This window comes from Myxine glutinosa, chromosome 2, assembly GCF_964187855.1.
Source record: "Myxine glutinosa chromosome 2, kmMyxGlut1.1, whole genome shotgun sequence".
Classification (NCBI taxonomy): domain Eukaryota; kingdom Metazoa; phylum Chordata; class Myxini; order Myxiniformes; family Myxinidae; genus Myxine; species Myxine glutinosa.
This window is the reverse complement of record NC_136262.1, coordinates 198,374,899-198,397,748: the sequence shown is the minus strand read 5'-3', so window position 1 is coordinate 198,397,748 and position 22,850 is coordinate 198,374,899. Positions and strand designations below refer to the sequence as shown.

General features: G+C 43.8%; 2 protein-coding genes across 4 annotated transcripts in view; one reads left to right on the top strand and one right to left on the bottom strand.

The window, feature by feature from the left end:
* The window catches only part of ST3GAL5 (ST3 beta-galactoside alpha-2,3-sialyltransferase 5), a 1,112,943-nt gene that overhangs the window by 145,155 nt on the left and 944,938 nt on the right, over positions 1-22,850 (bottom strand). The window lies entirely within an intron of this gene.
* EIF2AK3 (eukaryotic translation initiation factor 2 alpha kinase 3) overlaps positions 1-22,850 on the top strand; it is an 82,405-nt gene that overhangs the window by 40,007 nt on the left and 19,548 nt on the right. For all 3 annotated transcript variants that reach the window (XM_068106491.2, XM_068106489.2, XM_068106492.2), the window contains 4 exons: positions 15,341-15,487; positions 15,960-16,085; positions 19,136-19,374; positions 19,540-19,655. In XM_068106491.2, the coding sequence (XP_067962592.2) occupies positions 15,341-15,487; positions 15,960-16,085; positions 19,136-19,374; positions 19,540-19,655 (628 nt within the window). The remainder of the gene's footprint in view (positions 1-15,340; positions 15,488-15,959; positions 16,086-19,135; positions 19,375-19,539; positions 19,656-22,850) is intronic.

Sequence of the window (22,850 nt, the reverse complement as noted above, 5' to 3'; positions counted from 1 at the left end):
AACAAAAAAAAAAAACATTTCCTTCTCTGTTCTCATTCGTTTATTCATTCTTATTCGTTCGTTCGTTCTTCGACCACGTGTTTCTCCCCCATTTCCCCAGATAGTTTTCACTCATTAACCTTCAATGTTTACACTTTCCCCTCAAGTTATGTATTCCGTCATATTTTATAACACCTTTTTCTTCTTCTTCTTTAAAAGGCTGCTTTCGACTTGCTCACCAAATCAATTCATCCCAAAAAAAATATCGATCTCCTATAGTGCCTTTTTTCTACATTCCCTAAACTCTCCTGCACTCCATCCTCCATCCAGCGTCCTTAAACGTATTTTTAACTCGAAGGTCACAAGAAACTCATTTTGCAATAAATGTTCGTTTCCCATAAATCGTACACTTTCAAAAATCCAATCTCACCCCTCCCCTCCAAATCTTCCCCATAACCCCTCCCCTCCAAATCTTCCCCATCACCCCTCCCCTACAAATCTTCCCCATCACCCATCCCTTTCAAATCTCCCCCCTTGCCCCCTCCCTCCTAAACTACCCCCTCACCCCTCCCCGCCAAGACGCCCCCTCGCCCCTCCCCTCCTAGACTCCTGCCTCACCCCTCCCCTCCAAATCTCCCCCATATCCCATCCCTTTCAAATCCCTCCCCTTGTCCCTTCCCTCCCAAACTCCCCCCTCACCCCTCCCCTTCAAATCTCCCCACCCTCATTGCTTCTCAATTTCCCCCCTCTCACACCCCCTCCTCAAAGCGTCCTCCCCGCTTCTTCCCCCTTCAAACTCTCACCTCCATCTCCCCCAACCTTCTGCCTCGCTCTTCCCCCTCCTCAAATAACACCTCATTGTGGCTCACCCAATCACCATCAAACCTTTTGTCTGCCCCATCCTTCCCTTTCTCCGAGCTATTCTGAAATCTCTGACACACCTTCAACAGCTCTCCCTACCTCTTCCACCTCTTCCACATCTTACCCTACCCCTCCTCCCCCCTGTTCTGTATCTGATGCTCCCCCTTCCTCTTCATTAACGGTATGGACCTCAAACATCCGGGGCCTTCGTTCAAACTTAACTGATCTCTCCATACAGGTTGCTTCTGTCAAACCAGACGTGATCTGCTTAACAGAAACTTTCCTCCTTTATGATGTCTCTGATTCCATAGTATCTCTCCCGGGCTACTCCCTCCTCCGGTATGATAGACCTGAGCCTCGTCCTGGAGGCGGGGTTGCTATCTTTATCACAAACTCTCTTCCTCACTCGCCCTGCACTGCACTCTCTCCACCTCACCCCCAGGAATACCTCTGGCTACGGCTTCCCCTTCGCTCCCACCTCTTGTTCATATGTGTGTTGTACCGTCCACCAAACAGTGATGACTCCATCTACATCTCGCTGTCTGATGATATGGACCAACTTCTATCTACTCATCCCAACTCTCTCTTCCTCATATGTGGTGATTTCAACTGTCATCATGCCAGTTGGCTGGGTGTGGGTACCTCTCTCACCAGCCATGGCTCCTCAGCAAAGGACTTCTGCGACTCACTGGGACTGACACAATCTGTCAATTTCCCGACCCGGATCTCAGTCAACGGAACATCTTCTCTTCTGGACTTGGTTATGACTAACTTCCCTGAAAATGTCTGCTGCTCTTCTTCTGCTCCGATCGGATCATCTGATCATGTCCTTGTTAAAGTGGACATCTCTCTGACCATCCTCAGGGAGCCTGCTCAGCGTCGACGAGTCTGGCATTTCACTCAGGCCAACTGGCACGGTCTTCAAGCAGCCATCAATCATCTGGACTGGTCTCCCATCTCTACCACCTCTGACATCAACTCATCCTGGGAATTCTTCCAAAGTAAATTGCTCTCTCTCATGCACAGATTTATCCCATCTCGTCTTCAGTTGTCATACCCTTCCTCCCGTCCATGGTACACGGAATCTTGTGGTGAGGCTGTTGCCCAGAAACAACTTGCCTTCGTCTCCTGGAAAGCAAATCCAACGGAAGGAAATCTCATTTCCTTTCACAAAGCCCGAAACAAGTGTGTGTCCACCCTCAGGAGAGCCAGGAAACAATATCTCTCCGTTCTCAAGACCGAACTCTCTTATCTGTCTCCCTCTTCCAAATCCTGGTGGCGTCTGGTCAAATCCGTTTCTGGTGTTTGTTCCCCCTCCATCCCCTCCCTTACCTCAAACGGCTACACAGCTGACTCCGCACGTGAAAAAGCTGAATGCCTCAACTCTGTGTTTGCCTCTAAATCTTGTGTCCCAAACCCATCCCTCTCTGTACCCACCATACCCAGTCGTACCCTGCTGCTCCTGGACTCCGTGTCCTTTCCTCCTGACAAGGTGGAAAAGTTTCTGTCAACCCTCGACTCTGATTCTGCAACTGGACCCGACGGCATCAGCCCACGGGTCCTAAAATCCTGCTCTGCTGCTCTATCTCACCCTCTCTCTGTTCTCTTCACCCTCTCTTTTGCTCAAGGTCAACTGCCATCTGCTTGGAAATCAGCCAACATCACCGCTTTGCACAAAAAAGGTGCAAAAACAGATCCTAGCAACTACAGACCAATCAGCCTTCTCCCAATTATCAGCAAAGTCATGGAATCCATCATTGCTTCTGATATGAAATCTTTCCTCTTCTCCAATGGCTTGATCTCTGATCATCAATTTGGTTTCAGACCAGGTCACTCTACTCTGGACATGCTGCTTCTGCTGTCTCAACAATGGATGGAGGTCCTCAATGCCAAACAGGAAATTAGAGCTGTCTCCCTCGACATATCACGTGCCTTCGACACGGTCTGGCACCCCGCTCTGCTCACCAAACTCTCCTCCTTTGGTATCCATGGAAATCTCCACGCATGGCTGGCGGACTTCCTCTCTAGTCGTCGTCAACGTGTGGCCCTGAATGGGTTTCTCTCATCTCCTCTTCCTGTTCAGGCTGGAGTTCCCCAAGGCAGTGTTCTGGGCCCCATGCTTTTTCTGGTCTTCATCAATGATCTCTCTGACTCTCTCGAAAATCCTCTCTATCTCTTTGCTGATGACTCCACTCTCTGCCGCTCCATTCCTCTTCCCTCAGATCGGCAGTCTGCTGCCTCCTCACTCTCTGAAGACCTGGACAAAATCACAGACTGGTCAAACAAGTGGAACATGTCTTTCAATCCTGACAAATCTCACACTCTTACTATGTCTCTCCGAAAAGATCGACTGGACAACCCTCCCATCTACTTTCTCAACAATCCTCTCCAAGAAGTTCTGTCGCTCAAGATTTTGGGTCTCACTATCTGCCATGATCTTTCTTGGGAAAACCACATTTCCAAGCTGGCCTCCAAAGCCAGTCGCCGACTGGGCATCCTCCGTCGTGCGAAGTCCTTCCTCGGCACACCTGAGCTCCTCACCACATACAAGGCTTTCATCCGCAGCTCAATGGAATACTGTTCTCCCCTATGGGCCGGTGCTCCTGCCTCACACCTAGCTCGGCTTCACGCTGTTGAAACCAAAGCTTTCAGAATTATTGGAATCTCCCGCGATGAAGCTATCTCTGAGGGCCTTTCACTCACTCACCGCAGGCAGGTAGGTGGTCTTTCTGTCTTCTACCGACTCCTCTCCGGCCTTGCACCCCCAGCTCTCTCTGTGCTCTGTCCCCCAAATATTCCTACAGGTCGCACAAGATCTGCCAGCAACCCTCTGATGGTTAAACTGCCGAAATCTCGGCTCTCCGCTCACCTTCACTCTTTCATTCCTCTTTTCTCCCGCCTCTGGAACAAACTCCCTCACTCCCTTCAATCCCACTCCTCCCTCCAGGTCTTTAAAACAGCTGTTCACCACCATCTCTTATCTTCCCCCATCCAAAACCTTGATCTTTTCTACCCCCGCTAATTCACCCCAGATCCACCTTGTTTGAAATTCCAACTTCTTTCCTGGAAGTCCTGGCAGTGTCCATATGTTTTATACCTCTCCCACTGCCCCCTTCCCACGCCCCCCCCCCCCCCCAAAGCCCTCGCCCTCTCTCAGATCTCTCGATGTCTCCATGTCTCTCGGTCCCTGCTCTCAAATGTTGTGTTTGTGTCCTTCCCCCTCTCTCCCCATCTTGTCTACCGCTCCCTATGTTATATGTTTTATGTGTCGGTTTGTCTTTCTGTGTGATTAATGTTCGCTCTTTCACGAGCCTCGATCTTGTATACAAAAAAAAAAAAAAAAAAAAAAAAAAAAAAGCCTATTCCACGAGTAACTGTCACTGCAGAGGAAATTGCTGCTGCCGGTCGTATAGAGGTCAAGCATTTTATACCTGAATGTGATGGTCTGCAGTCACTACGATATGGAAAGCTACAAGATCATCTTGCTGAGGATGTTGCTGCAAATGTCGATCTCCTGTGGAGCATATCTTTGCCTCTCCGATCACCTCGGCCTCTCTGGTCTGGTGTGATGCAGTTAGTTCATAAGGGTGATCACCCAGGGAAATCGTCTATCGAATTTCTGACTGATTGACATGAATCCGAGTGACATGACCTGTCTGTACTCGACGCTGCTGTTTGTTACTTCACATGCCAGGCTCACCTGGCTTACCACGTCACATGCCAGGCTTACAATGTCACACCTATTCTAACATTTGATCAGCCACTCTGGTGGAAAGCTATGATAATACAAGAGAGTGTGTCCAAAGATAGTGAGATCAAGGACATCGTACTCAGAATGGGAGGATTTCAAACAGAAATGAGTTTTCTAGGTGTGATAGGACACCTTATGGCAGATTCAGGCCTGAAGGAATTGATGGAGAGCATCTATGCAAGCAACACAGTAGTGCACATATTAAGTGGTAAAGCAATTTCCAGAGCCGTACGTGCACACCTACTTGTAGTTGGAGCCCTTCATGCTATGCTAATATCACATGTATTCGGCATTCCACCACTATACGGACGTGCTACAACATGCTATACGTGCTACAACGTGCTATATCCACATGCTACAACGGACCAGAAAGATGATAAAAATGAAGACACATCTGCAGAAGAATCATCAGGTAAAAGTGATCAATCAATTGCTTTGGAATCTGTGCAAGCTACCAGTGAAGTGACAAATGTCTCAATGCCAGATGTTGTTATTCATCAGGACAGTGGTCAAGGGTCAAGAAGAGGACACAGCTACTGATGGCAGTGCACCTGCAAGGCAAACGGTCTTGAGTGCACTAATGGATGTGGAGTGTGTAGAGGTGTATGCAAGAATGTCATTGCAGTCCTTGAAGAAACTGAAGAAGACACTGGTGGCTAGAACATGTAGAATGATATAGTCGTTAAATGACTGCAGTTACAGCAGATTGATACATGGTTCACTGGTGCCTCATGCTACGCCAACAGAAATAGTCCCACTTCACTCATATGGGAAATGTGCCAATATTAATTTTAAATGGCGGCCATTTTGAATGTATGCAAATTAGGTGTCAAAAATGACCCAATGTTATAAATAGTTATTATTGTATTCCTTGAACCTGAAAACATGGGTACAGACACCAGAATTAAGTGTATACGAGTCTCAGATCCCGAGATATAGGCAAAAGTAGTTTGTATGGCGGCCATTTTGAATTTCTGCAAATTAGGCACTGTTCCACAACTTCAATTTTCCTATACTTTAAATATGTTGTTTTGTTAGCTATTCCTAATTAAATGCAGGTAAAATGGAATCTGTTGCAATTTGTTTTGGGTCATTTCATATTTTGACTGGATTAAAATTAAAATGGGTATAAATGGCCTTTTAGGGAAAAATATTTTGACGTTTTATTTACATTAACAACGTGGTATTTCTGTATTTAAAATAGGGACTTAATTATGGATTCACCCTGTTTATATGTATATATACAGTACATATATATATACAGTATATATATATATATATATACTGGCTAACCCCCGCTATATATATATATATATATATATATATATATATATATATATATATATATATATATATATATATATATATACATATATATACAGACTTGGCATTTAATATGGAATTATTTTTTTTCTTGACGGGTTTAATTTCTGAACTCAGTATATCAATCTGGTGAGTTTCTTTTACCCTTCGGTGATGTCTTCGTTGAAAGAACCATGTCACTGATTGTCTTTCGAAGCAAGAAGCCAATAACAGGATTATATCACAGGTGGCGTGACAAAATGTAAGGACAGGTACATGACGATTGGCTTCACAATCGGGTATATAAGAGTTGTTGCGTTCTGTATTAGTGGAAAACAACTGCTGCACGTCTACAAAAGTTATTGCCGCTTCCTCTGGAGATGGTCCGTCAACTTGACAATGCTGTTTGTCATCGAGAGGTGGCTTTAAGAAATTCGAGCAAGAAACGGCGTGCTATTGCTCGGCAGTATGGCATCACTCAAGGTCAGGTGTCAAAGATCCTGAAACGATATGCTCAGAGGGGTGTCCCTACTTCAATACCGAGGCCAGGACGTCCACGCAGAACCACAAGGAGAGATGCTCGCCAGCTGTACCGGTTAGTCTGCAATGGCCATACCAAGTCAGCTAATCGGCTTAGGGCTGAGTGGCAGCAACTGACAAATGTGCCTGTATCCAGAAGGCTAGTCAACCAACGACTGGTTCAAGCAGGCTATCGTGCCAGGCGTCCCCTGAGAAAGCCACGCCTGACCAGACAACACAGCCAGCGCTGATTGCAGTAGGCCAGAGAGCACCGTCAATGGCAGCCAGGACACTGGAATCACGTGATCTTCAGTGACGAGTCTAGATTTCTGGTCTATTGTCAAGATGGCCGCGTCCGAGTGCGCAGCAAGTGCATGAAGCCCACAACGAAGATTGTATAGTGCCAAGAGTCCAAGCTGGAGGTGGTGGGGTGACCGTTGGGCTGCTTTTCATGCCGGGGGTAAACCTGACCTGGTTGTTCTGAATGGAAACCTGAACCAGTTCAAGTACAGGGTCATTCTGGAAGAAACATTGCTTCCATTTGCTCGTGCAGCCTTTCGAGGAAACTTTGTCTTCCAAGATGACAATGCACGGCCTCATCGTGCTCGCATGATCCAACACTTTCTTGCTGACCGTGGTGTAGAGCATATGGAGTGGCCTGCCATGTCCCCGGATATGAATCCGATAGAGAACTTGTGGGCAGAATTAACGCGTCAAATCGACCACTTGGACCAGCAGCCGACCTCTGTGCGTGAATTGCAGCAGGCTATTGTCACTGCATGGCAAGCGATTCCTGCCCAAACCTTGGCAAATCTCGTGAACAGCATGCCTCGACGTGTACGTGCTCTCCTAAATGCTCATGGGGGTTACATGAAGTACTGAACTGTAATTTTACTGTCCGTAATCCCAGTCATAATTTAGCTTTTGTTTTTGTTGGAAAATTTTTTTGGCTAATGTGCAAAATAAAGAGATACTTCTGGAAAACATACAGAAGTTTAACACAGTACTGTCTGTGAATTGAGTTCGATATCAGTTTACATCACTTTCAAGGATCAATTTATTTGCTTCGAAATGTCAAATGTGGTTTTTGTTTCTTTTAAAGGTCACATTAACAAAATCTAGAATAATTTCAACATAATTCCAATGAACTTTTGGTTCTAAGTCATCTTGAAAAGTAAGTTCACCCCACAAAAAAAATATTCCATATTAAATGCCAAGTGTGTATATATATATATATATATATATATATATATATATATATATATATATATATATATATATATATATATATATATATATATATATTGTTACGTGCTCCTCCCCGACCCCCTGGTCACGGTGTACCTCCAAGCCCTGAGAGGAGTCACGGCAGAAAAATGTGTTATTCTATATTTCAAAGATCAATGGTGAAGCCACACCAATTGTTACTCACAAACAAATATTGTATTAAGATCACACAAGAATAACAGTACAACAATAATATGAATCAAAAGTACAATCAATATCCTATGATGGTACCATCAGTTTTATAATATATAACTCACTGTGCTCCAAGTGAGTGAAACAAGAACATCCCCAATGTCTCTAATCCCCGGCTTTAAGCCAGAGTCGATCCGCTCCAGCGATCGACAGATCAATATCCAATGGAGACCAGAATCCCGTTGGGTTGGCAGGTACAGTCCGGCTGCCAAAGCTGTGCAAAGGCACCCTCCAGGCGACTGGGAAATTCAAAGGCGCCCTCCAGGCGACTGGGAAATCACACCCTCGGGTATGGACGAATTAACCTTAAAAAAGCCACGTCACACACACACGCCAGATCCACGTCTGAATGCAGTGAAAATGGTCGAAGGGAGATGAAACCGTGAGCGAAGCGCAAGTCCTGCATGAGTCAAAATGGCCGACGGCCCGGTCTCGTGGCGCAACGGCACGACGATGATTCTCTCCTGAATCAATCGCAAAACCTGACACGCAGGTTAATCTGTCACAGCGATAACCACTCTGTCGCAGGAATCCCTTTCCTGGGAAACCCAAAGTTCACTAGTGACTGTTGTTCACCAACGTTCGCTCCAGACCGCAAAGCAACTATGCTTCTTGTCCGACTTCACTCGCTCCGCCTTCTTTTCTCTTCTTCCTCTTCGTCGCCGTCCGGTTCCTGTTTCATTTAAAACATTAACTTTTAACTTTTGAAAATAGAAATATCTATTCCCTTTAAATGACAACAATAATAATACATGGAATCAGAAATGTTTACAGTGGATGAAAACCACCACAACGGAAGTGACGAATCCGTAACTATATATATATATATATATATATATATATATATAAATATATAATATACAGTCACGTGAAAAAGTAAGTACACCCCATGTAAAGTTTTGACTTTTTCAATATATTTCAACATACAGCTATTGGATCTTCATTTCAACAATATTGATAAATAAAGGTGATATAATATAACAAATATCATGAAACATTTACATTTTGTAGTCCATTGTATCATTTAAATAAACATAAATGCAAATTTCGCATGTGGAAAAAGTAAGTACACCCTTGGCTGTAATAGGCAATCGTGATGGCAATGTACGAGAGAGCGCGCACAGCTGTAAGGACGAAGGACGGGAACAGTGGTGAGTTTGAGGTGAAGGTGGGAGTGCATCAGGGGTCAGTACTAAGTCCACTACTATTTGTAGCTGTGATGGAGGTGCTGGCTCGGAATGTAAAGGAGGGTTTACCGTGGGAGTTGTTGTATGCAGATGATCTGGTGTTGATTGTGGAAAGTATGGATGGACTGAAGGAGAAGATGAACAAGTGGAAGGAATGTATGGAGACAAAGGGTCTGAAGGTGAATATCGGAAAAACGAAGGTGATGTCAAGTGGTAAAGCATGTGGTGAGGTGGAAAGAACTAGGAAGTGGCCGTGTGCTGTGTGCAGGAAGGGTGTCGAAGTGAACTCCATTCAATGTACAATGTGCGCAGAGTGGGTTTATCAAAAATGTAGTGGTCTGAGAGGGTCATTAACCAGTGTGGTAGAGATTAACCATTGTGACCAGTGTGGTCAAGATTTCAAGCCAATCAAATTCAAGTGCAAGGTGTGCACAGAGGGAGCTGCAGATGGAGGAAATGTTGAGTTGGATCTTGGAGATGGCGTGAAGCTGGAAGGTGTGAAAACATTTTGCTACCTATGAGACATGTTGAATGGAAAAGGTGGATCAGACTCGGCAACGGTTGCTTGAGTGAGATGTGCATGGAAGAAGTTTCGGGAACTGAGTGGCGTGCTGACGAGGAGGGGAGTGTCGTTGAAGCTGAAGGGAAAGGTGTATGTTGCATGTGTGAGAAGTGTTATGATTTATGTGAATCAGAAAATAAAAAGAAATGGCATTGACAAAATTATTGACACCCCAGACTTAATATTTGGTAGCACAGCCTTTGGACAAAATAACTGCAGTCAAGCGCTTCCTATAGCCATGAATTAGCTTCCTACACCTCTCCACTGGCAGTTTGGCCCATTCTTCTTGTGCAAACTGCTCCAGTTCTCCCAGATTTGAAGGGTGCCTTCTCCCAACTGATATTTTCAGACCTTCCCACAGGTGTTCAATAGGATTTAGATCTGGACTCACTGCTGGCCACTTCAGAACAGTCCAGGGTTTTGTATTGAACCATTCCTGGGTGCTTTTTGAAGTGTGTTTGGGGTAATTGTCCTGCTGGAAGACCCATGACCTTCCACGTCGACCCAACTTTCTGATGCTAGGTTGAACATTGCGCTCCAAAATTCCTTCCTGATTTCATGATGCCATACACACGTTCTAGCGCATCGTAAGAGGTGACCAAGGGTTGGCGTCAGGAAGGGAATCTGGCCATAAAAACATTGCCTCAAACAGGGAACCATGATTGTCATGGTGCCCGCAAGGCTATCCCCCGCTCTAGCGGGTAAAATGGCCTTAAAACGATCATTCATATTCATACACACGTTCTGGGCACCCAGTGCCAGAGGCAGCACAGCAACCCCGAAACATCACTGAACTTCCTCCATGTTTGACTGGAGGGAAGGTGTTCTTTTCTTTGAAGGATTAATTTTGTTTTCTGTGAACATACAGGTAATGTGCTTTTCCAAAAAGCTCTACTTTGGTCTCATCTGTCTACAGGACATTCTCCCAGAAGGATTTTGGCTTGTTCAGGTGTGTTTTGGCAAACTCCAGTCGGGCTTTCTCAGCAGTGGGGTCCTCCTGGGTCTCCTACCATCGAACCCCCTTTCATTGAGTTTGCGACGGATGGTGCGTGTTGAAACTGTTGTACCTTGTGTCTGATGGTCAGCTTGAATCTGTTTGGCAGTTGATTGAGGTGCTTTCTCCACCATTCGAACAATCATTTTCTGCAATCTTCGATCAAGTTTTCTATTGCGGCCACGTCCAGGGAGGTTGGCTACAGTGCCATAGGCCTTAAACTTCCTGATAACATTGGACACAGGCACATCAAGATCTCTGGAGATGGACTTGTAGCCTTGAGATTGTCCATGCTTGGCTACAGTCCTGTGTCTGACCTCCTCAAACAATTCTCTGGTTTTCTTTCTTCTCTCCATGCTCATTGCCGTACACACAGTGACACAAAAACAGCAGAATGACTCCTTTTCTCTATTCAAACTGGTCGAATGAGTGATTTTAATATTGCAGGCACCTGAAACTCACCATAGTTGAGTTCAGTTCCAAAGTAAAGGAGAATCACCTGCTTGAAATCTAATTATTTTTAACAACTTCTAAAAGGTGCCAATAATATTGTCCAGGTCATTTTAGGATTTCAGTGTGGAATAAGCTAAGATTTAGTAATTTTTCAGCTTTTTTTTCCCCCACTGCAAACGAAAAAAATATATATGTGGATACAAAAAGATTTTTTAATTTCAACAATTCTCTGGAAGAAATGGTGCATTATTTGACAAAAGTGCAAGGGTGCCAATATTTTTGGCCACGACTGTATAAACTATCATCCTGATGTTTCACATGCATGTGCGCCGTCCATTAGATGTGCATTAAACTGTGTGTCCCATCTGCTAGCATTAGTTGATGGACATTAAAGATCCCATGGTGTCCTTTGCAAATATTCACAATGCGTTCAATTCACTGTTCTTTACAATTTAGAAAACCTCAAGGATCACTCAAATCCGAGCCGAACCTGGTGGTGCAACACGTAGGAGGCAAAAGGTGGGAAAGCATCTCGTGTAGGTCAAATGGGGTGTATCTATAATATAAAAGGAGCTGTGCAGCTGTTTGAGTTCCACCCATTGGTTGGACAGTTTGCCTGAATCCACCCACAATGTCTAAACTATGGCTGCCATTTTTGGAACCCTTTAGAATCACCGTTTGAAACCATATAAAACCATTTAGAATGACCTTTTAAGACCCCATAAAAACCATTTAGAATTGCTCTATAAAACCAATTAGAAATACCTTTTCTCTCAAGCAGCACTTTTACTGCGGAGGTTATGCAGGTTTGCTATTATTTCCGACGATTGTCTCTTAAAATTGTGATGGGTTTCTGTGAAGGCATTGATAGCATAATAGGGGAGCAGAAAGCGTTACATATTCTGCTGTTTCGACGTGGAAATGGAGAGAGTAAAGATGGGACAACTTTGGAAGGCGGGATTGAAGGCTTGAGTGTGGGGATGGGATTGATGTCTTAGGATTTGGAGGGGAAGGGTGAGGATCTGAGTTGCGGAGTGGAGGAGGTGGGAGTTTTGGGAGGGGAGAGCAAAGATGCGACAGTTGGAAAGGGTAGCCTGAAGTTTTTTTGTTGAGTTGTCAGGTGTGTGTGTGTGTGTGTGTGTGTGTGTGTGTGTGTGTTTGTGTGTGTGTGTGTGTGCTCGCGTCACTGTCAAGGAGGAGGGGGGGAGGGTAATAACCCTATGGGTAATGTGCTTGTTAAAATTGATATGGGGATAAGGGTAGATTAGACGCTATCCATAAAATGGACGAACCAAGCGGTCGACAGGCACAAGTCGGAATGAGGAGGCACTCAAACTTGTATACAAGGAGCGAAATGATGCATTATAGCCCCACAAATAAATAGCGGGACTCAACAATAGGGCTTGAACAATGCATGAGCTAGTTGTGGGTCCGGTGTGGACCATGCAAGCTGGTGCGGAACAGGGATGGCGATGAGGAGTTATGGCAATGAAGAGAGGAAGGCCGCATCTCGCTACAGCCCTCATAAACTTTGGGACCGCCTTCATTCCTGGCGGGTCCCTATCATTGGCTGCCCATGGCTTTGGGCAATTGATGATTATTTGATGATGACCTCACAATTGATGATGATGATGTCCTTTGAAAAGTGCATAGGGCTTGCAAATTTGTGAAACAAAACATGAAACAAAACAAACATTCAAAAAAAAAAAAGCAAAACTTGCAAACTGTGTGCCTTTGATGTTTGTGCCTAAGTCCTCACCCAGCCTTGCCTGATTATAGTGTACAGCAGTTATTTCCTTAATGAATGTCTCGAGTAAACAAAAAACAAACAGCCCTTTTAAAGGCCATTTTTCCCTGCTTGAGTGGGGGTTAGCCTTGTGGGCCCAATGGCGATCATGGTTCCCTTTTTGAGGCAATGTTTTTTATGGTCGGATGCCCTTCCTGACGCCAACCCTTTAATCGGCTCTTACGACACGACACGCAGGGATACGGTGTACCTATTCTAAACTGGGGCACACACCGGCACGTTCATCCCAGCAAGCTGGTACTCAATTTGCCCACCTTGGAAGGATGACAGGCTGAGTCAACCCCTCTGGCGTTAATTCAACGATCGACCGGGATTCGAACTCAGGATCCCCAGCCGGCACCCTATCCGCTAAGCCAACACCAGGCTGTCGTAATTAATTTATGTGTGACGTAATTAATTGTGATCTTTGGAATGCATCGCATTAGACGAAGTTTCATCCTCCCAGTGTATTTATCTAAACCTATCAACCCTATTGACCCCATTTTAATGTCCACACCTCTGCAATCTGTCCGAAATATCCTTTAAAAGGTTTCCCTATAGCTTGCAGCGCCAGCTGAGTGCAAAAAGAGAGTTGTACGTACAATCAGCTGTTATCAGGCCGATGCCGTTGACGGCCAGAGCCATCAGCAGTGACGGGCTGGAGGGATACAATAATACCGTGGTTTTCCTGAAGGGATAAAAAGGCAGAACAAAGAAGGAAATGCGAAAATGTTAGGAAATCCCAGAAGGAGAAGCTTCGTCCTGCGATCGTCCCAAAAGCACCAGTCACACCCTGCCAAGACTGGAACAATGCCCTTGTCTCTCTCCCTCTCTTTCCCTCTCTCCTCTCCATGGCAACAAGCCGTTATCCCTGCCAAGCAAGCTAGAACTGAGTGGCGACCCATGCTACCAAGTACCATACTCAGTCTGGTTTGCCCAGGCACTTATCTGTCTTGTCCTTTCCTCTATTGTCTCTCTATCATGGTGTGTCTGAGAGCCCAGTTATATAATGTGGTTAGTTAGTTGTCCCCCGTCGCACCGCGGAGCGAAAGGTTTTCCCGTCCGTCCGTCCGTCTGTCTGTGCGTGCGCGCATGCGTGTGTAAGCGAAGGACCTCATTCGAATTTGGTGTGTGGGTGCAACCCACGTCAAAATCCAAGATGGCCGCCACCATGTATGTCTGATGCCATGTATGTCTGAACCTTGTGAGCGGAAAATCTTGAAAAATAAGCGAAGTACCAACTCCTAATCTGGTGTGTGGGTGTATCTAGGCATAAGGAAGAACCCTATTGAAAATTGGGTCGCCACGTCAAAATCCAAGATGGTCGCCACCATATATATGTCTGAACATTGTGAGCGAAATATCTTGAAAAATAAGCGAAGTACCAACTTCTAATCTGGTGTGTGGGTGTATCTAGGCATAAGGAAGAACGCTATTGAAAATTTGGTCGCCACGTCAAAATCCAAGATGGCCGCCACCATGTATGTCAACCTTGTGAGCGAAATATCATATCAAAGCATGTTTTCTGCGTCTTCCACTTTGTCAACTCACATCACTTCCCCGACGGGGGACCTAGGCGTAACGCTTGTTCCCAATAAAGTCTGTAATGTTTATGGAGTTTGACAGGAATGTCATTTGACAGATAAGGCTCTGCTATTTCGTAAGTTCTAAAATGTTTTTTTTTATTGTGGTCACTTAACTAAGGAAACACTTTATATATACTGTACGTATTATTATTAATTACGAGCGGGGGCTACCTGTTGCTGCTTGGCTTGGTGAGCTTGGCAGGTTTTGGGGAATGTTGTACATCGAAAGGCTGTGGAGTTATTGGCCTCATGGCGGTTACCTTTTGCCTGCGGGCCGGCAGCAGCACCGACTGACCCCACATCCTAATGTACACTTTATAGCGGCCTTTGGTGGCCTCAAAATGGACGTCAACGCCAATGTGTGGTAGCTTAAACCTTGCCCAGATTCTGAAATACCTACACCCAAAATCTGTGGCGTCGAAGGTGCTTCGGTTTGGTCGTGAAAGATTAACTCACAAAAAACACACAAACAAAAGCACAGAAATATTTATATAGATTAAAAATCAAAAAACAATCCTTTGTGTGCAGCAGGTTCTCATGCAGTTAAGCAATATAATGATTAACCTTTCTGCAGTATTTACTTGAAAAGGTTATGGGAATTTATTGTCATGAGATTTTTGGTAACTTTTTCGATTTTGCTCACCAAACTCTCCTCCTATAGTATCCATGGAAATCTCCACACATGGCTTGCGGGACTTCCTCTCTGGTCGTAGTCAATGTGTGGCCGTGGTCGCCACAAAAAAAATTTTTTATGACAATAAAGTCGTGGAAGCAACAGTTTTATAGAATATTTTGTACTCGAGATTTCAAAAAGTTTTATCTTTCATGGTCCCACAGCTACTAAAACATTCATAATTTCCTTGTGTTTTCCCCATCTGCAGGCATGTATGAGGGTCAGATGTACATCCAGGTCTCGCCTGCAGTTACCCAACGAGTATCCATGGCAGCCCAGAAATGGTCTTCTGACCCCAGTGGCTATTCCTCAGGCCTCATTCCAATCCCAAGAGTTAAATGGAAGCCGTTTCTCGGTCAGTGAGATTGATACCTTCATTTATGTGAAATGCTCTGTGGTTCTCACAACTGACTTCTCTTAGAATGTGGATGCAACATGCAACGTAAACGTGTTTCTGACACTTTGTGAGGATATGAACCTGTCCTGATGCTTTCAACCTAATTAATGTGAAGTACTTATTTAAAAAGCACTAATGTTAAACCAAACAGACAAAGCTTTCTTTCGATAAATGTCACCGGCCTATTGACTTTGTTCCTTTTCTACTTTTGATGAATGTACATTTTGCAAATATCTGAAAGCCTTGAAAGCTTCAAAATGTATTTATTTTATTTGAATTTGATTACAAAATAATTTCTCTGCATGAGAGAAGGTTTGCGGTTTGCATTCATAGTTTGTAAACACACTACCTTTGTTTGTCTGGTTGCTAGTGACATTCAAAAACACAAACGTTGCCATGAATGACTTACCTGTTTTTGTACTTCTTGCAGCCACTGCCGTAACACTCACTCCAGCAGACATTCAGTTTACTGAGCTCCAAAGGCACATTGGAAATGTGCAACAGCAATCGGAAGGAAACAAACAAAATGCTCTTTCCATTGTGCGTGCATGTGGCAGTAAGTGCTTCTTTCTTTGCTGGCACAATTCATGCACTTAGCTGTTTTCGATGAATTTATGGTCCCCATTAAATTATCACTTCGTTGGTTTATGTCGTGAAATTCCTGAATGCTCAAAATCGAAGCCGTACTTTACGATTACGAATAATGTGCTTGAAAACCCACAGTGCCTTCAGAAAGTATTCACACCCCTTGACTTTTTCACATTTTGTTGTGTTACAGCCTGAATTTAAAATGGTTAACCTGAAATGTTTTGTCACTGATTTACACATAATAACCCATGAGTCAAATTTTCAAAGTGGAATTTTTTTCCAGAAATTTTTACAAAACAAAATCAAATCGATTCGGTCTTGTCAAACACCCAACCGATCCACCAAGTTTCGTCCAAATCCATCCACAACTTTTTGAGATATCCTGGTATATATCGATTTTGGCCCTATCTCCCAATGGTGAAGAATCACTTTAAAATTATAGTAGCCGGATCAGAATCCGGATCTTCACCAAAATCTAATCATTTCGTCCTTGTCACATACGCTACATCTGTGCCAAATTTCGACCGAATCTGCCCACAACTTTTTGAGATATCTTGTTCACAGACAGACAAACAGACAGGCAGACAGGGGTGAAAACATAACCTCTATCCACCTTCGGTGGCGGAGATAATGAAAGGCTGAAATGTCTTGAGTCGATCAGTATTCAACCCCTTTGCTATGACATTCCAAATTGAGCTCAGGTGCATCCAATTTCCTTTGATCATCATTGAGATGTCTCCACAACTTGATTGGAGTCCACCTGTGGCCAATTCAATTGATAGGACATTATTTAGAAAGAAGCACACCATTCGGGGGTAAGGGGTAAGGTAAGGGTAAGGTTAACGGGGGTAAGGTCACACAGTTGACAATGCATGTCAGAGCAGAAACTGTACAATGTAGTCCAAGAAACTGTCCGTAGAGCTCCGATATAGAATTGTCAGGAGGCATAGATCTGGAGAAGGGTATAAAACAATTTCTAGTGTTGAAAGTTCTCAAGAGCACAGTGAGCTCCATCATTAGGAAATTGAACGAATATGGAATTACCCAGACTCTTCATACAGCTGGCTGTCTGACCGAACTGAGCAACCAGGCAAGAAGGACTGAGCAACTTTGTCAGGGAGATGACCAAGAACCCAATGACCACTCTGACAGAACTAAAGAGTTTCTTGGCTGAGATCGGAGAACCTGCCAGAAGGGCAACAGTCTCTGCAGCCCTTTACAACTCTAGGCTTTATGGGAGAGTGGCAAGCTGGAAACCACTCCTGAGAAAAAAAGGCACATGACAGCATGCCTGCAGGTTACAAACGGGCATGTGTAAGACTGACAGCACTAGGCAAAATATTCTGTGGTCTGAGGAGACGAACATTGAACTCTTTGGCCTGAACGCAAAGCGCTACATCTGATGGAAACCGAGCGCAGCTCATCACCCATCTAACACCATCCCTACCATGAAGCATGGAGGTGGCAGCATTATGTTGTGGGGATGCTTTTCAGCGGCAGGGACTGGGAAACTTGTAAGGATAGAGGGAACAATGAATGGAGCCAAATACAGGCAAATCCTTGAGGAGAACCTGCTTTAGAGTGCAAAAGACCTTCGACTGCGGTAAAGATTTATATTCCCATAGGACAATGACCCCAAGCATACAGCCAAAGCAACACTGGAATGGCTTCAGAACAAGAATGTGAAAGTCCTTGAGTGGCCCAGCTAAAGCCCAGACTTGAATTCCATTGAGAATCTGTGGAAAGACTTGAAGATTGCTGTTTGCCAATGCTCCCCATCCAATGTGACAGAGATTGAGCAAATCTGCAGCAAAATCTGCAAAATATGTAAGTCAGTCTTTTTTAACATAACCTTCAGCATTTAGATAAAAGAGTGGCATTTTCAGGGTGGTTAACCATAATTGTGTTCCTGAATGCAAATTGGGCTCACAGAAATATGGGTAATATGAGAAATAGTCGTGGACAAGAGGTGTTGAGTTCGTACTATTTCCCGTTTCTACCAGTGAGCGGTGGCAGTGGATATCACACACATACACACAGACATGGACAAATGCTTCTCCTTTTACCAATAGATGCAAAAATCTAATATAATTTCTCTTGTGGCCCTGGCACCAAACAAAAAAAACACATACTTACAACGGCACTCGCAGCCCATGCACCTCCCAATTGTGTATGACCTTCCCATTGGTGTTAAGAAGCACCTCAACCACATATATTGTCTCCCTCTGGGAAGTTTGCCTGAATGTTGGGAATGACAGAATCGTCTTTCCAATTGCAGACGTCCATTAAATATACAGTATCACCAAGCCTGCCATCTTCACACGAGGTAATCCTGCAAGGATCAAAGTTTACTCAATGACAGGGATAATTGGGGAGGGCTGGTAGAATGCGCCACTCCACAGCCTGCCCACAGGCCTTGCACGGGCTCAACTTGAAGGGTGTTTCTACAGTATGGGCTGCAAGATATCAACTTTTTGGGCGAGTTGATCAGAAGTTTCTTCAAATCTTTCATTGTGCAGAGGCCCACCCCTCTCGGGTACTTTCCAAGTTTTTTCGTTTTATTTTAGAAGCTACGTGAGCTATTTTAGGTACCAATCCCTATCTGGCACGCACAATATACGTTCCCTGCCCTGATGACTGTTGTTGCTCGGTGTTTCTGTGCATGCCCATTGAGCATTCTGGGGAAGATTACATCATTTTGAAAGTCAGTTACTGGTGTATTTCCACATTTTACTTATAAAGGTAATGACACATTTTATAGCCCCTCCTCATACCCTCAGCAACTAATGTCATTATCACAATAACAACCTGGGCCTTGCAGAAGTAATTTAGTAAAATGTGCGTATTGCAAATACTGTAAAGTAATTTTTAAAAAATGAATAATTACATTATTTCCTCCCAATTAAATAATTTTATTTCATTTGATTTATTTGCAACATAATGTTGTATAAGGCTGACACGACTGAGAATAGTTTCCAAAAATCAAGCACTCATGTCCTTCTGCCATGTTTTATGCAGATGATGGCTTCTACTTCCAACACTTCTATGAGCAAGAGCAGCAGAGAAACAAAAAGGGTGTCCGTGTACGGATCTCTGTCCGAGATACGGGTGAGGTGGATTTTGAGATGCTGGATCCACAGGAAGGGATTAGCCGGTTCTTGCAAATTGATGCTCTTGTATCTCTCGGACTTTGCATACTCCTGGGCCTCTGTGCTTCATTGTACTTCTGGAAGCTGCCGAATATTGATGTCCAAAGGGTGAGAAATCTTGTTGATTTTCTTTTGTTTGTAGAAACCAAACTCATTGTGGTTGTGGTAGTAAATGCAGGCCGATGCTGTCACCACAAGAATATTTTTGACGACTCTTTATGCTTGTATTTAGAATGTGCTGTGTGGATCTTGAATGTGTGCTGTTTGTTGCAGACACGAGGATCATCTGAGAGCGAGGCACAAACCGATGAGAAATGTGATGGGTTACTTGAGAAGGAGAAAAACATGGAGGCAGGTGTGCAAGATGGGACTGCAGTTTACGTGAGCAGGTATGGGGAAAACAATTGAGTGTTTCTGCACATGTTGTTGGAAGGTAAAGTGTCCCTCATCTAGGTAAAACGAAATCCAGCCTACATGAGGCACCTAGTTCCTCATCTCGGGTAGATCTCGTTTTACTAGATACTTGCTGGTTGTATTTGCAGGTATGGCTAAAATTTCTATCCATATAGGGAGGGTGGTCCAGAAATCCTGGGCACATTTTGAAGAACGACACCTGCAACAAACAACTACGTTTATTATTGTTATTTGGTGCAAAACAAAACATGATTACTCGTAAATAGATGTGACCATTTCAACACGCACAGGCATCACGTGATACCCAACAGGGTGAGGTGCATCACGTGATATGGGGCAGGGTGAGCTTTGCTCACTGTGCTGCACGCATTTGTCTTTGCATTAGTTCAGTTCATTGTGAATTAGATGCCCGAATATGACGGAGGATATCGTGAGACAGAAAATTTGCGCTGTACGCTTGTATTCTGTATCTGGAAATTTGGCTGAAGTTCACAGACAACTTGTCAAATAATGTGGTGCCAACGCAATTGACAGAAGAACCATCGGCAGAGTAAACAAGCAGTTTGATGAAACCGGCAGCATTCTTTCAAAACATTCACCAGGTAGGCCTTGTACTGTTCGAACTGAGGAAAGCAGAGCGGTCATTCAACAACAGCTCGACAGTAACACACCATTATCAACTCATCGTTTATCAAACGTCACTAACATAAGCCGATCATCGATTCGAAGAATACTAAAAGACCTTAATGCGAAACCATACACAACCAGATTAATTCACCAACTATCTGAGGATGATTTTGACAGGCGCATTGAGGCATGTGAGACATTGCTTGGGTTAATGGATATGGACAATGATTTGCAGAACAGGATCTTGTGGTCAGATTAATCTAACTTTACTTTATCTGGTTCTGTGAATCATCATAACAGCGTGATATGGGCAGTAGACAACCTATGATTTACTGTTGAGCACAACGTCCAGCATCAGGCTAGTCTGTCCATCTGGGCAGGCATTTCTTCTGGAGGCATTGTTGGACCAATATTTTTCGAAGAAAATGTGAATGCTGCAAATTACCTTATAATGTTGGAGCAGCATGTATTTCCACTCTATGATGGCAAAATGTGGTTCATGCATGATGGTGCGCCTGCTCATTATGCTGCCAGTGTATGCCAGGCCCTTGATTTAAACTTTACAGACAAATGGATTGGCCGTCGTGGTCCGGTTGAATGGCCGCCACGGTCTTGTGATTTAACACCTTGTGATTTCTTCCTTTGGGGTTTCCTCAAACAAAAAATGTATGCGAGGAATCCTATGACCCTTAGAGACTTGAAACAATAATTAATCCGTAATGAGACTGCTGCCTTAACGACTGAAACATGCAGAACTGTGTGTCAGAGTGCGTCAGAGTGCAGTTTGAACATTTGAACTGATCTGTTTCATGTATATTAGACTGATTAGACTGTTTAACGAGTAATCATGTTTTATTTTGCACCAAAGAACAATAATAAACTTAGTTGTTTATTGCAGGTATCGTTCTTCAAAATGTGCCCAGAGTTTCTGGACCTCCCGTATACTGTATTCAAATGGTGCCAATCACTGCAAAATAACTTGGTTTTGATCGAGACAATATTTGTGAATTCATATTGTGTCAAATGGATTATTATTATTATTATTATTATATCCACGCTTTTTGAATAACATTGCGGGGGATATTGTAATCGGTTCTGTCAATCTGTCTGTCATGCCTAAACTAAACGATTATGCAGAAATTCACCAAACTTGGTGGTTATGATCACCACATGGCAAGATGGTGTGAGAGCAGTATCATTTTTGGCTACACCCCCTAGGGATTTTGGATTTGACCCTTTTTTTTTATGTTGAAGGATCCAGTCACGGACTATATAGTCCTCATGGAGGCCAGGCCTTAAATAAAAGAGATGAAAAGTGTATGGTGTTAGTAAGAAAGAGAGATTAAATCTAGCCCGGTAGCTATAGTTTGAGTGAGACAGGAAGTAAGACCAGCAATCCTGACATGGAGAGTGTAAGATGGTTCTGGGCACCACTTTAACGCTCCCATGTCTGAACCACCCTATCTAACTTGTTAAATTCGTTATTTGTGCCTGTTGTTTGCCTCCTTTATACCGTCCTTAAAAACAGTAAGTTTTCTCTTTGGAATGATTTTCAATTTTGTTTGACTGCCAGGCAGGCAGAGTAAAATGTTATATCGCTTCTCTCTGTGTGCATGTGCGATCGGGATGAATTCAGAGCCAAAGTACTGTTCAACGGCAAACTTGTCTTCCTATTCATGTTTGATTTGTGTTCAAAATATAACATTCAATTTAAATGAGTTGTTCCTCGATCATAAACTGATAAGACAGACAGACATATGGATGGACGGAATTAACCAATGACTTAACTCCAATTTTCACTTTGCGTGTGCAGGGTAATTATATACAGTGCATTCAGAAAGTATTCAGACCCCTTCACTTTTTTCACATTTTGTCATGTTGCAGCCTTATGCTGAAATCGTTTAAATTCATTTTTCCCTCATCAATCTACACTCACTACCCCATAATGACAAAGAGAAAACAGGATTTTAGAAAGTTTTGCACATTTATTAAAAAGAAAAAACTGAAATATCACATTTACATAAGTATTCAGACCCTTTGCTATGACACTTGAAATTTAGCTCAGGTGCCTCCCATTTCTCTTGATCATCTTTGAGATGTTTCTACACCTTGATTGGAGTCCACCTGTGGTAAATTCAATTGATTGGACATGATTTGGAAAGGCACACACCTGTCTATATAAGGTCTCACGGCTGACGATGCATATCAGAGCAAAAACCAAGCCATGAGGTCGAAGGAACTGCCTGCAGAGCTCATAGACAGGATTTTGTCGAGGCACAGATTTGGGGAAGCCGACAAAAAAAATTCTGCTGCATTGAAGGTTCCCAAGAGCATAGTGACCTCCATAATTCCTAAATGGAAGAAGTTTGGAACAACCAGGACTCTTCCTAGAGCTGGCCGCCCGGCCAAACTGAGCAATCGGGGGAGAAGGGCCTTGGTAAGAGAGGTGACCAATAACTCGATGGTCTGGCTGAGCTCCAGAGATCCTGTGTGGAGATGGGAGAAACTTCCAGAAGGACAACCATCACTGCAACACTCCACCG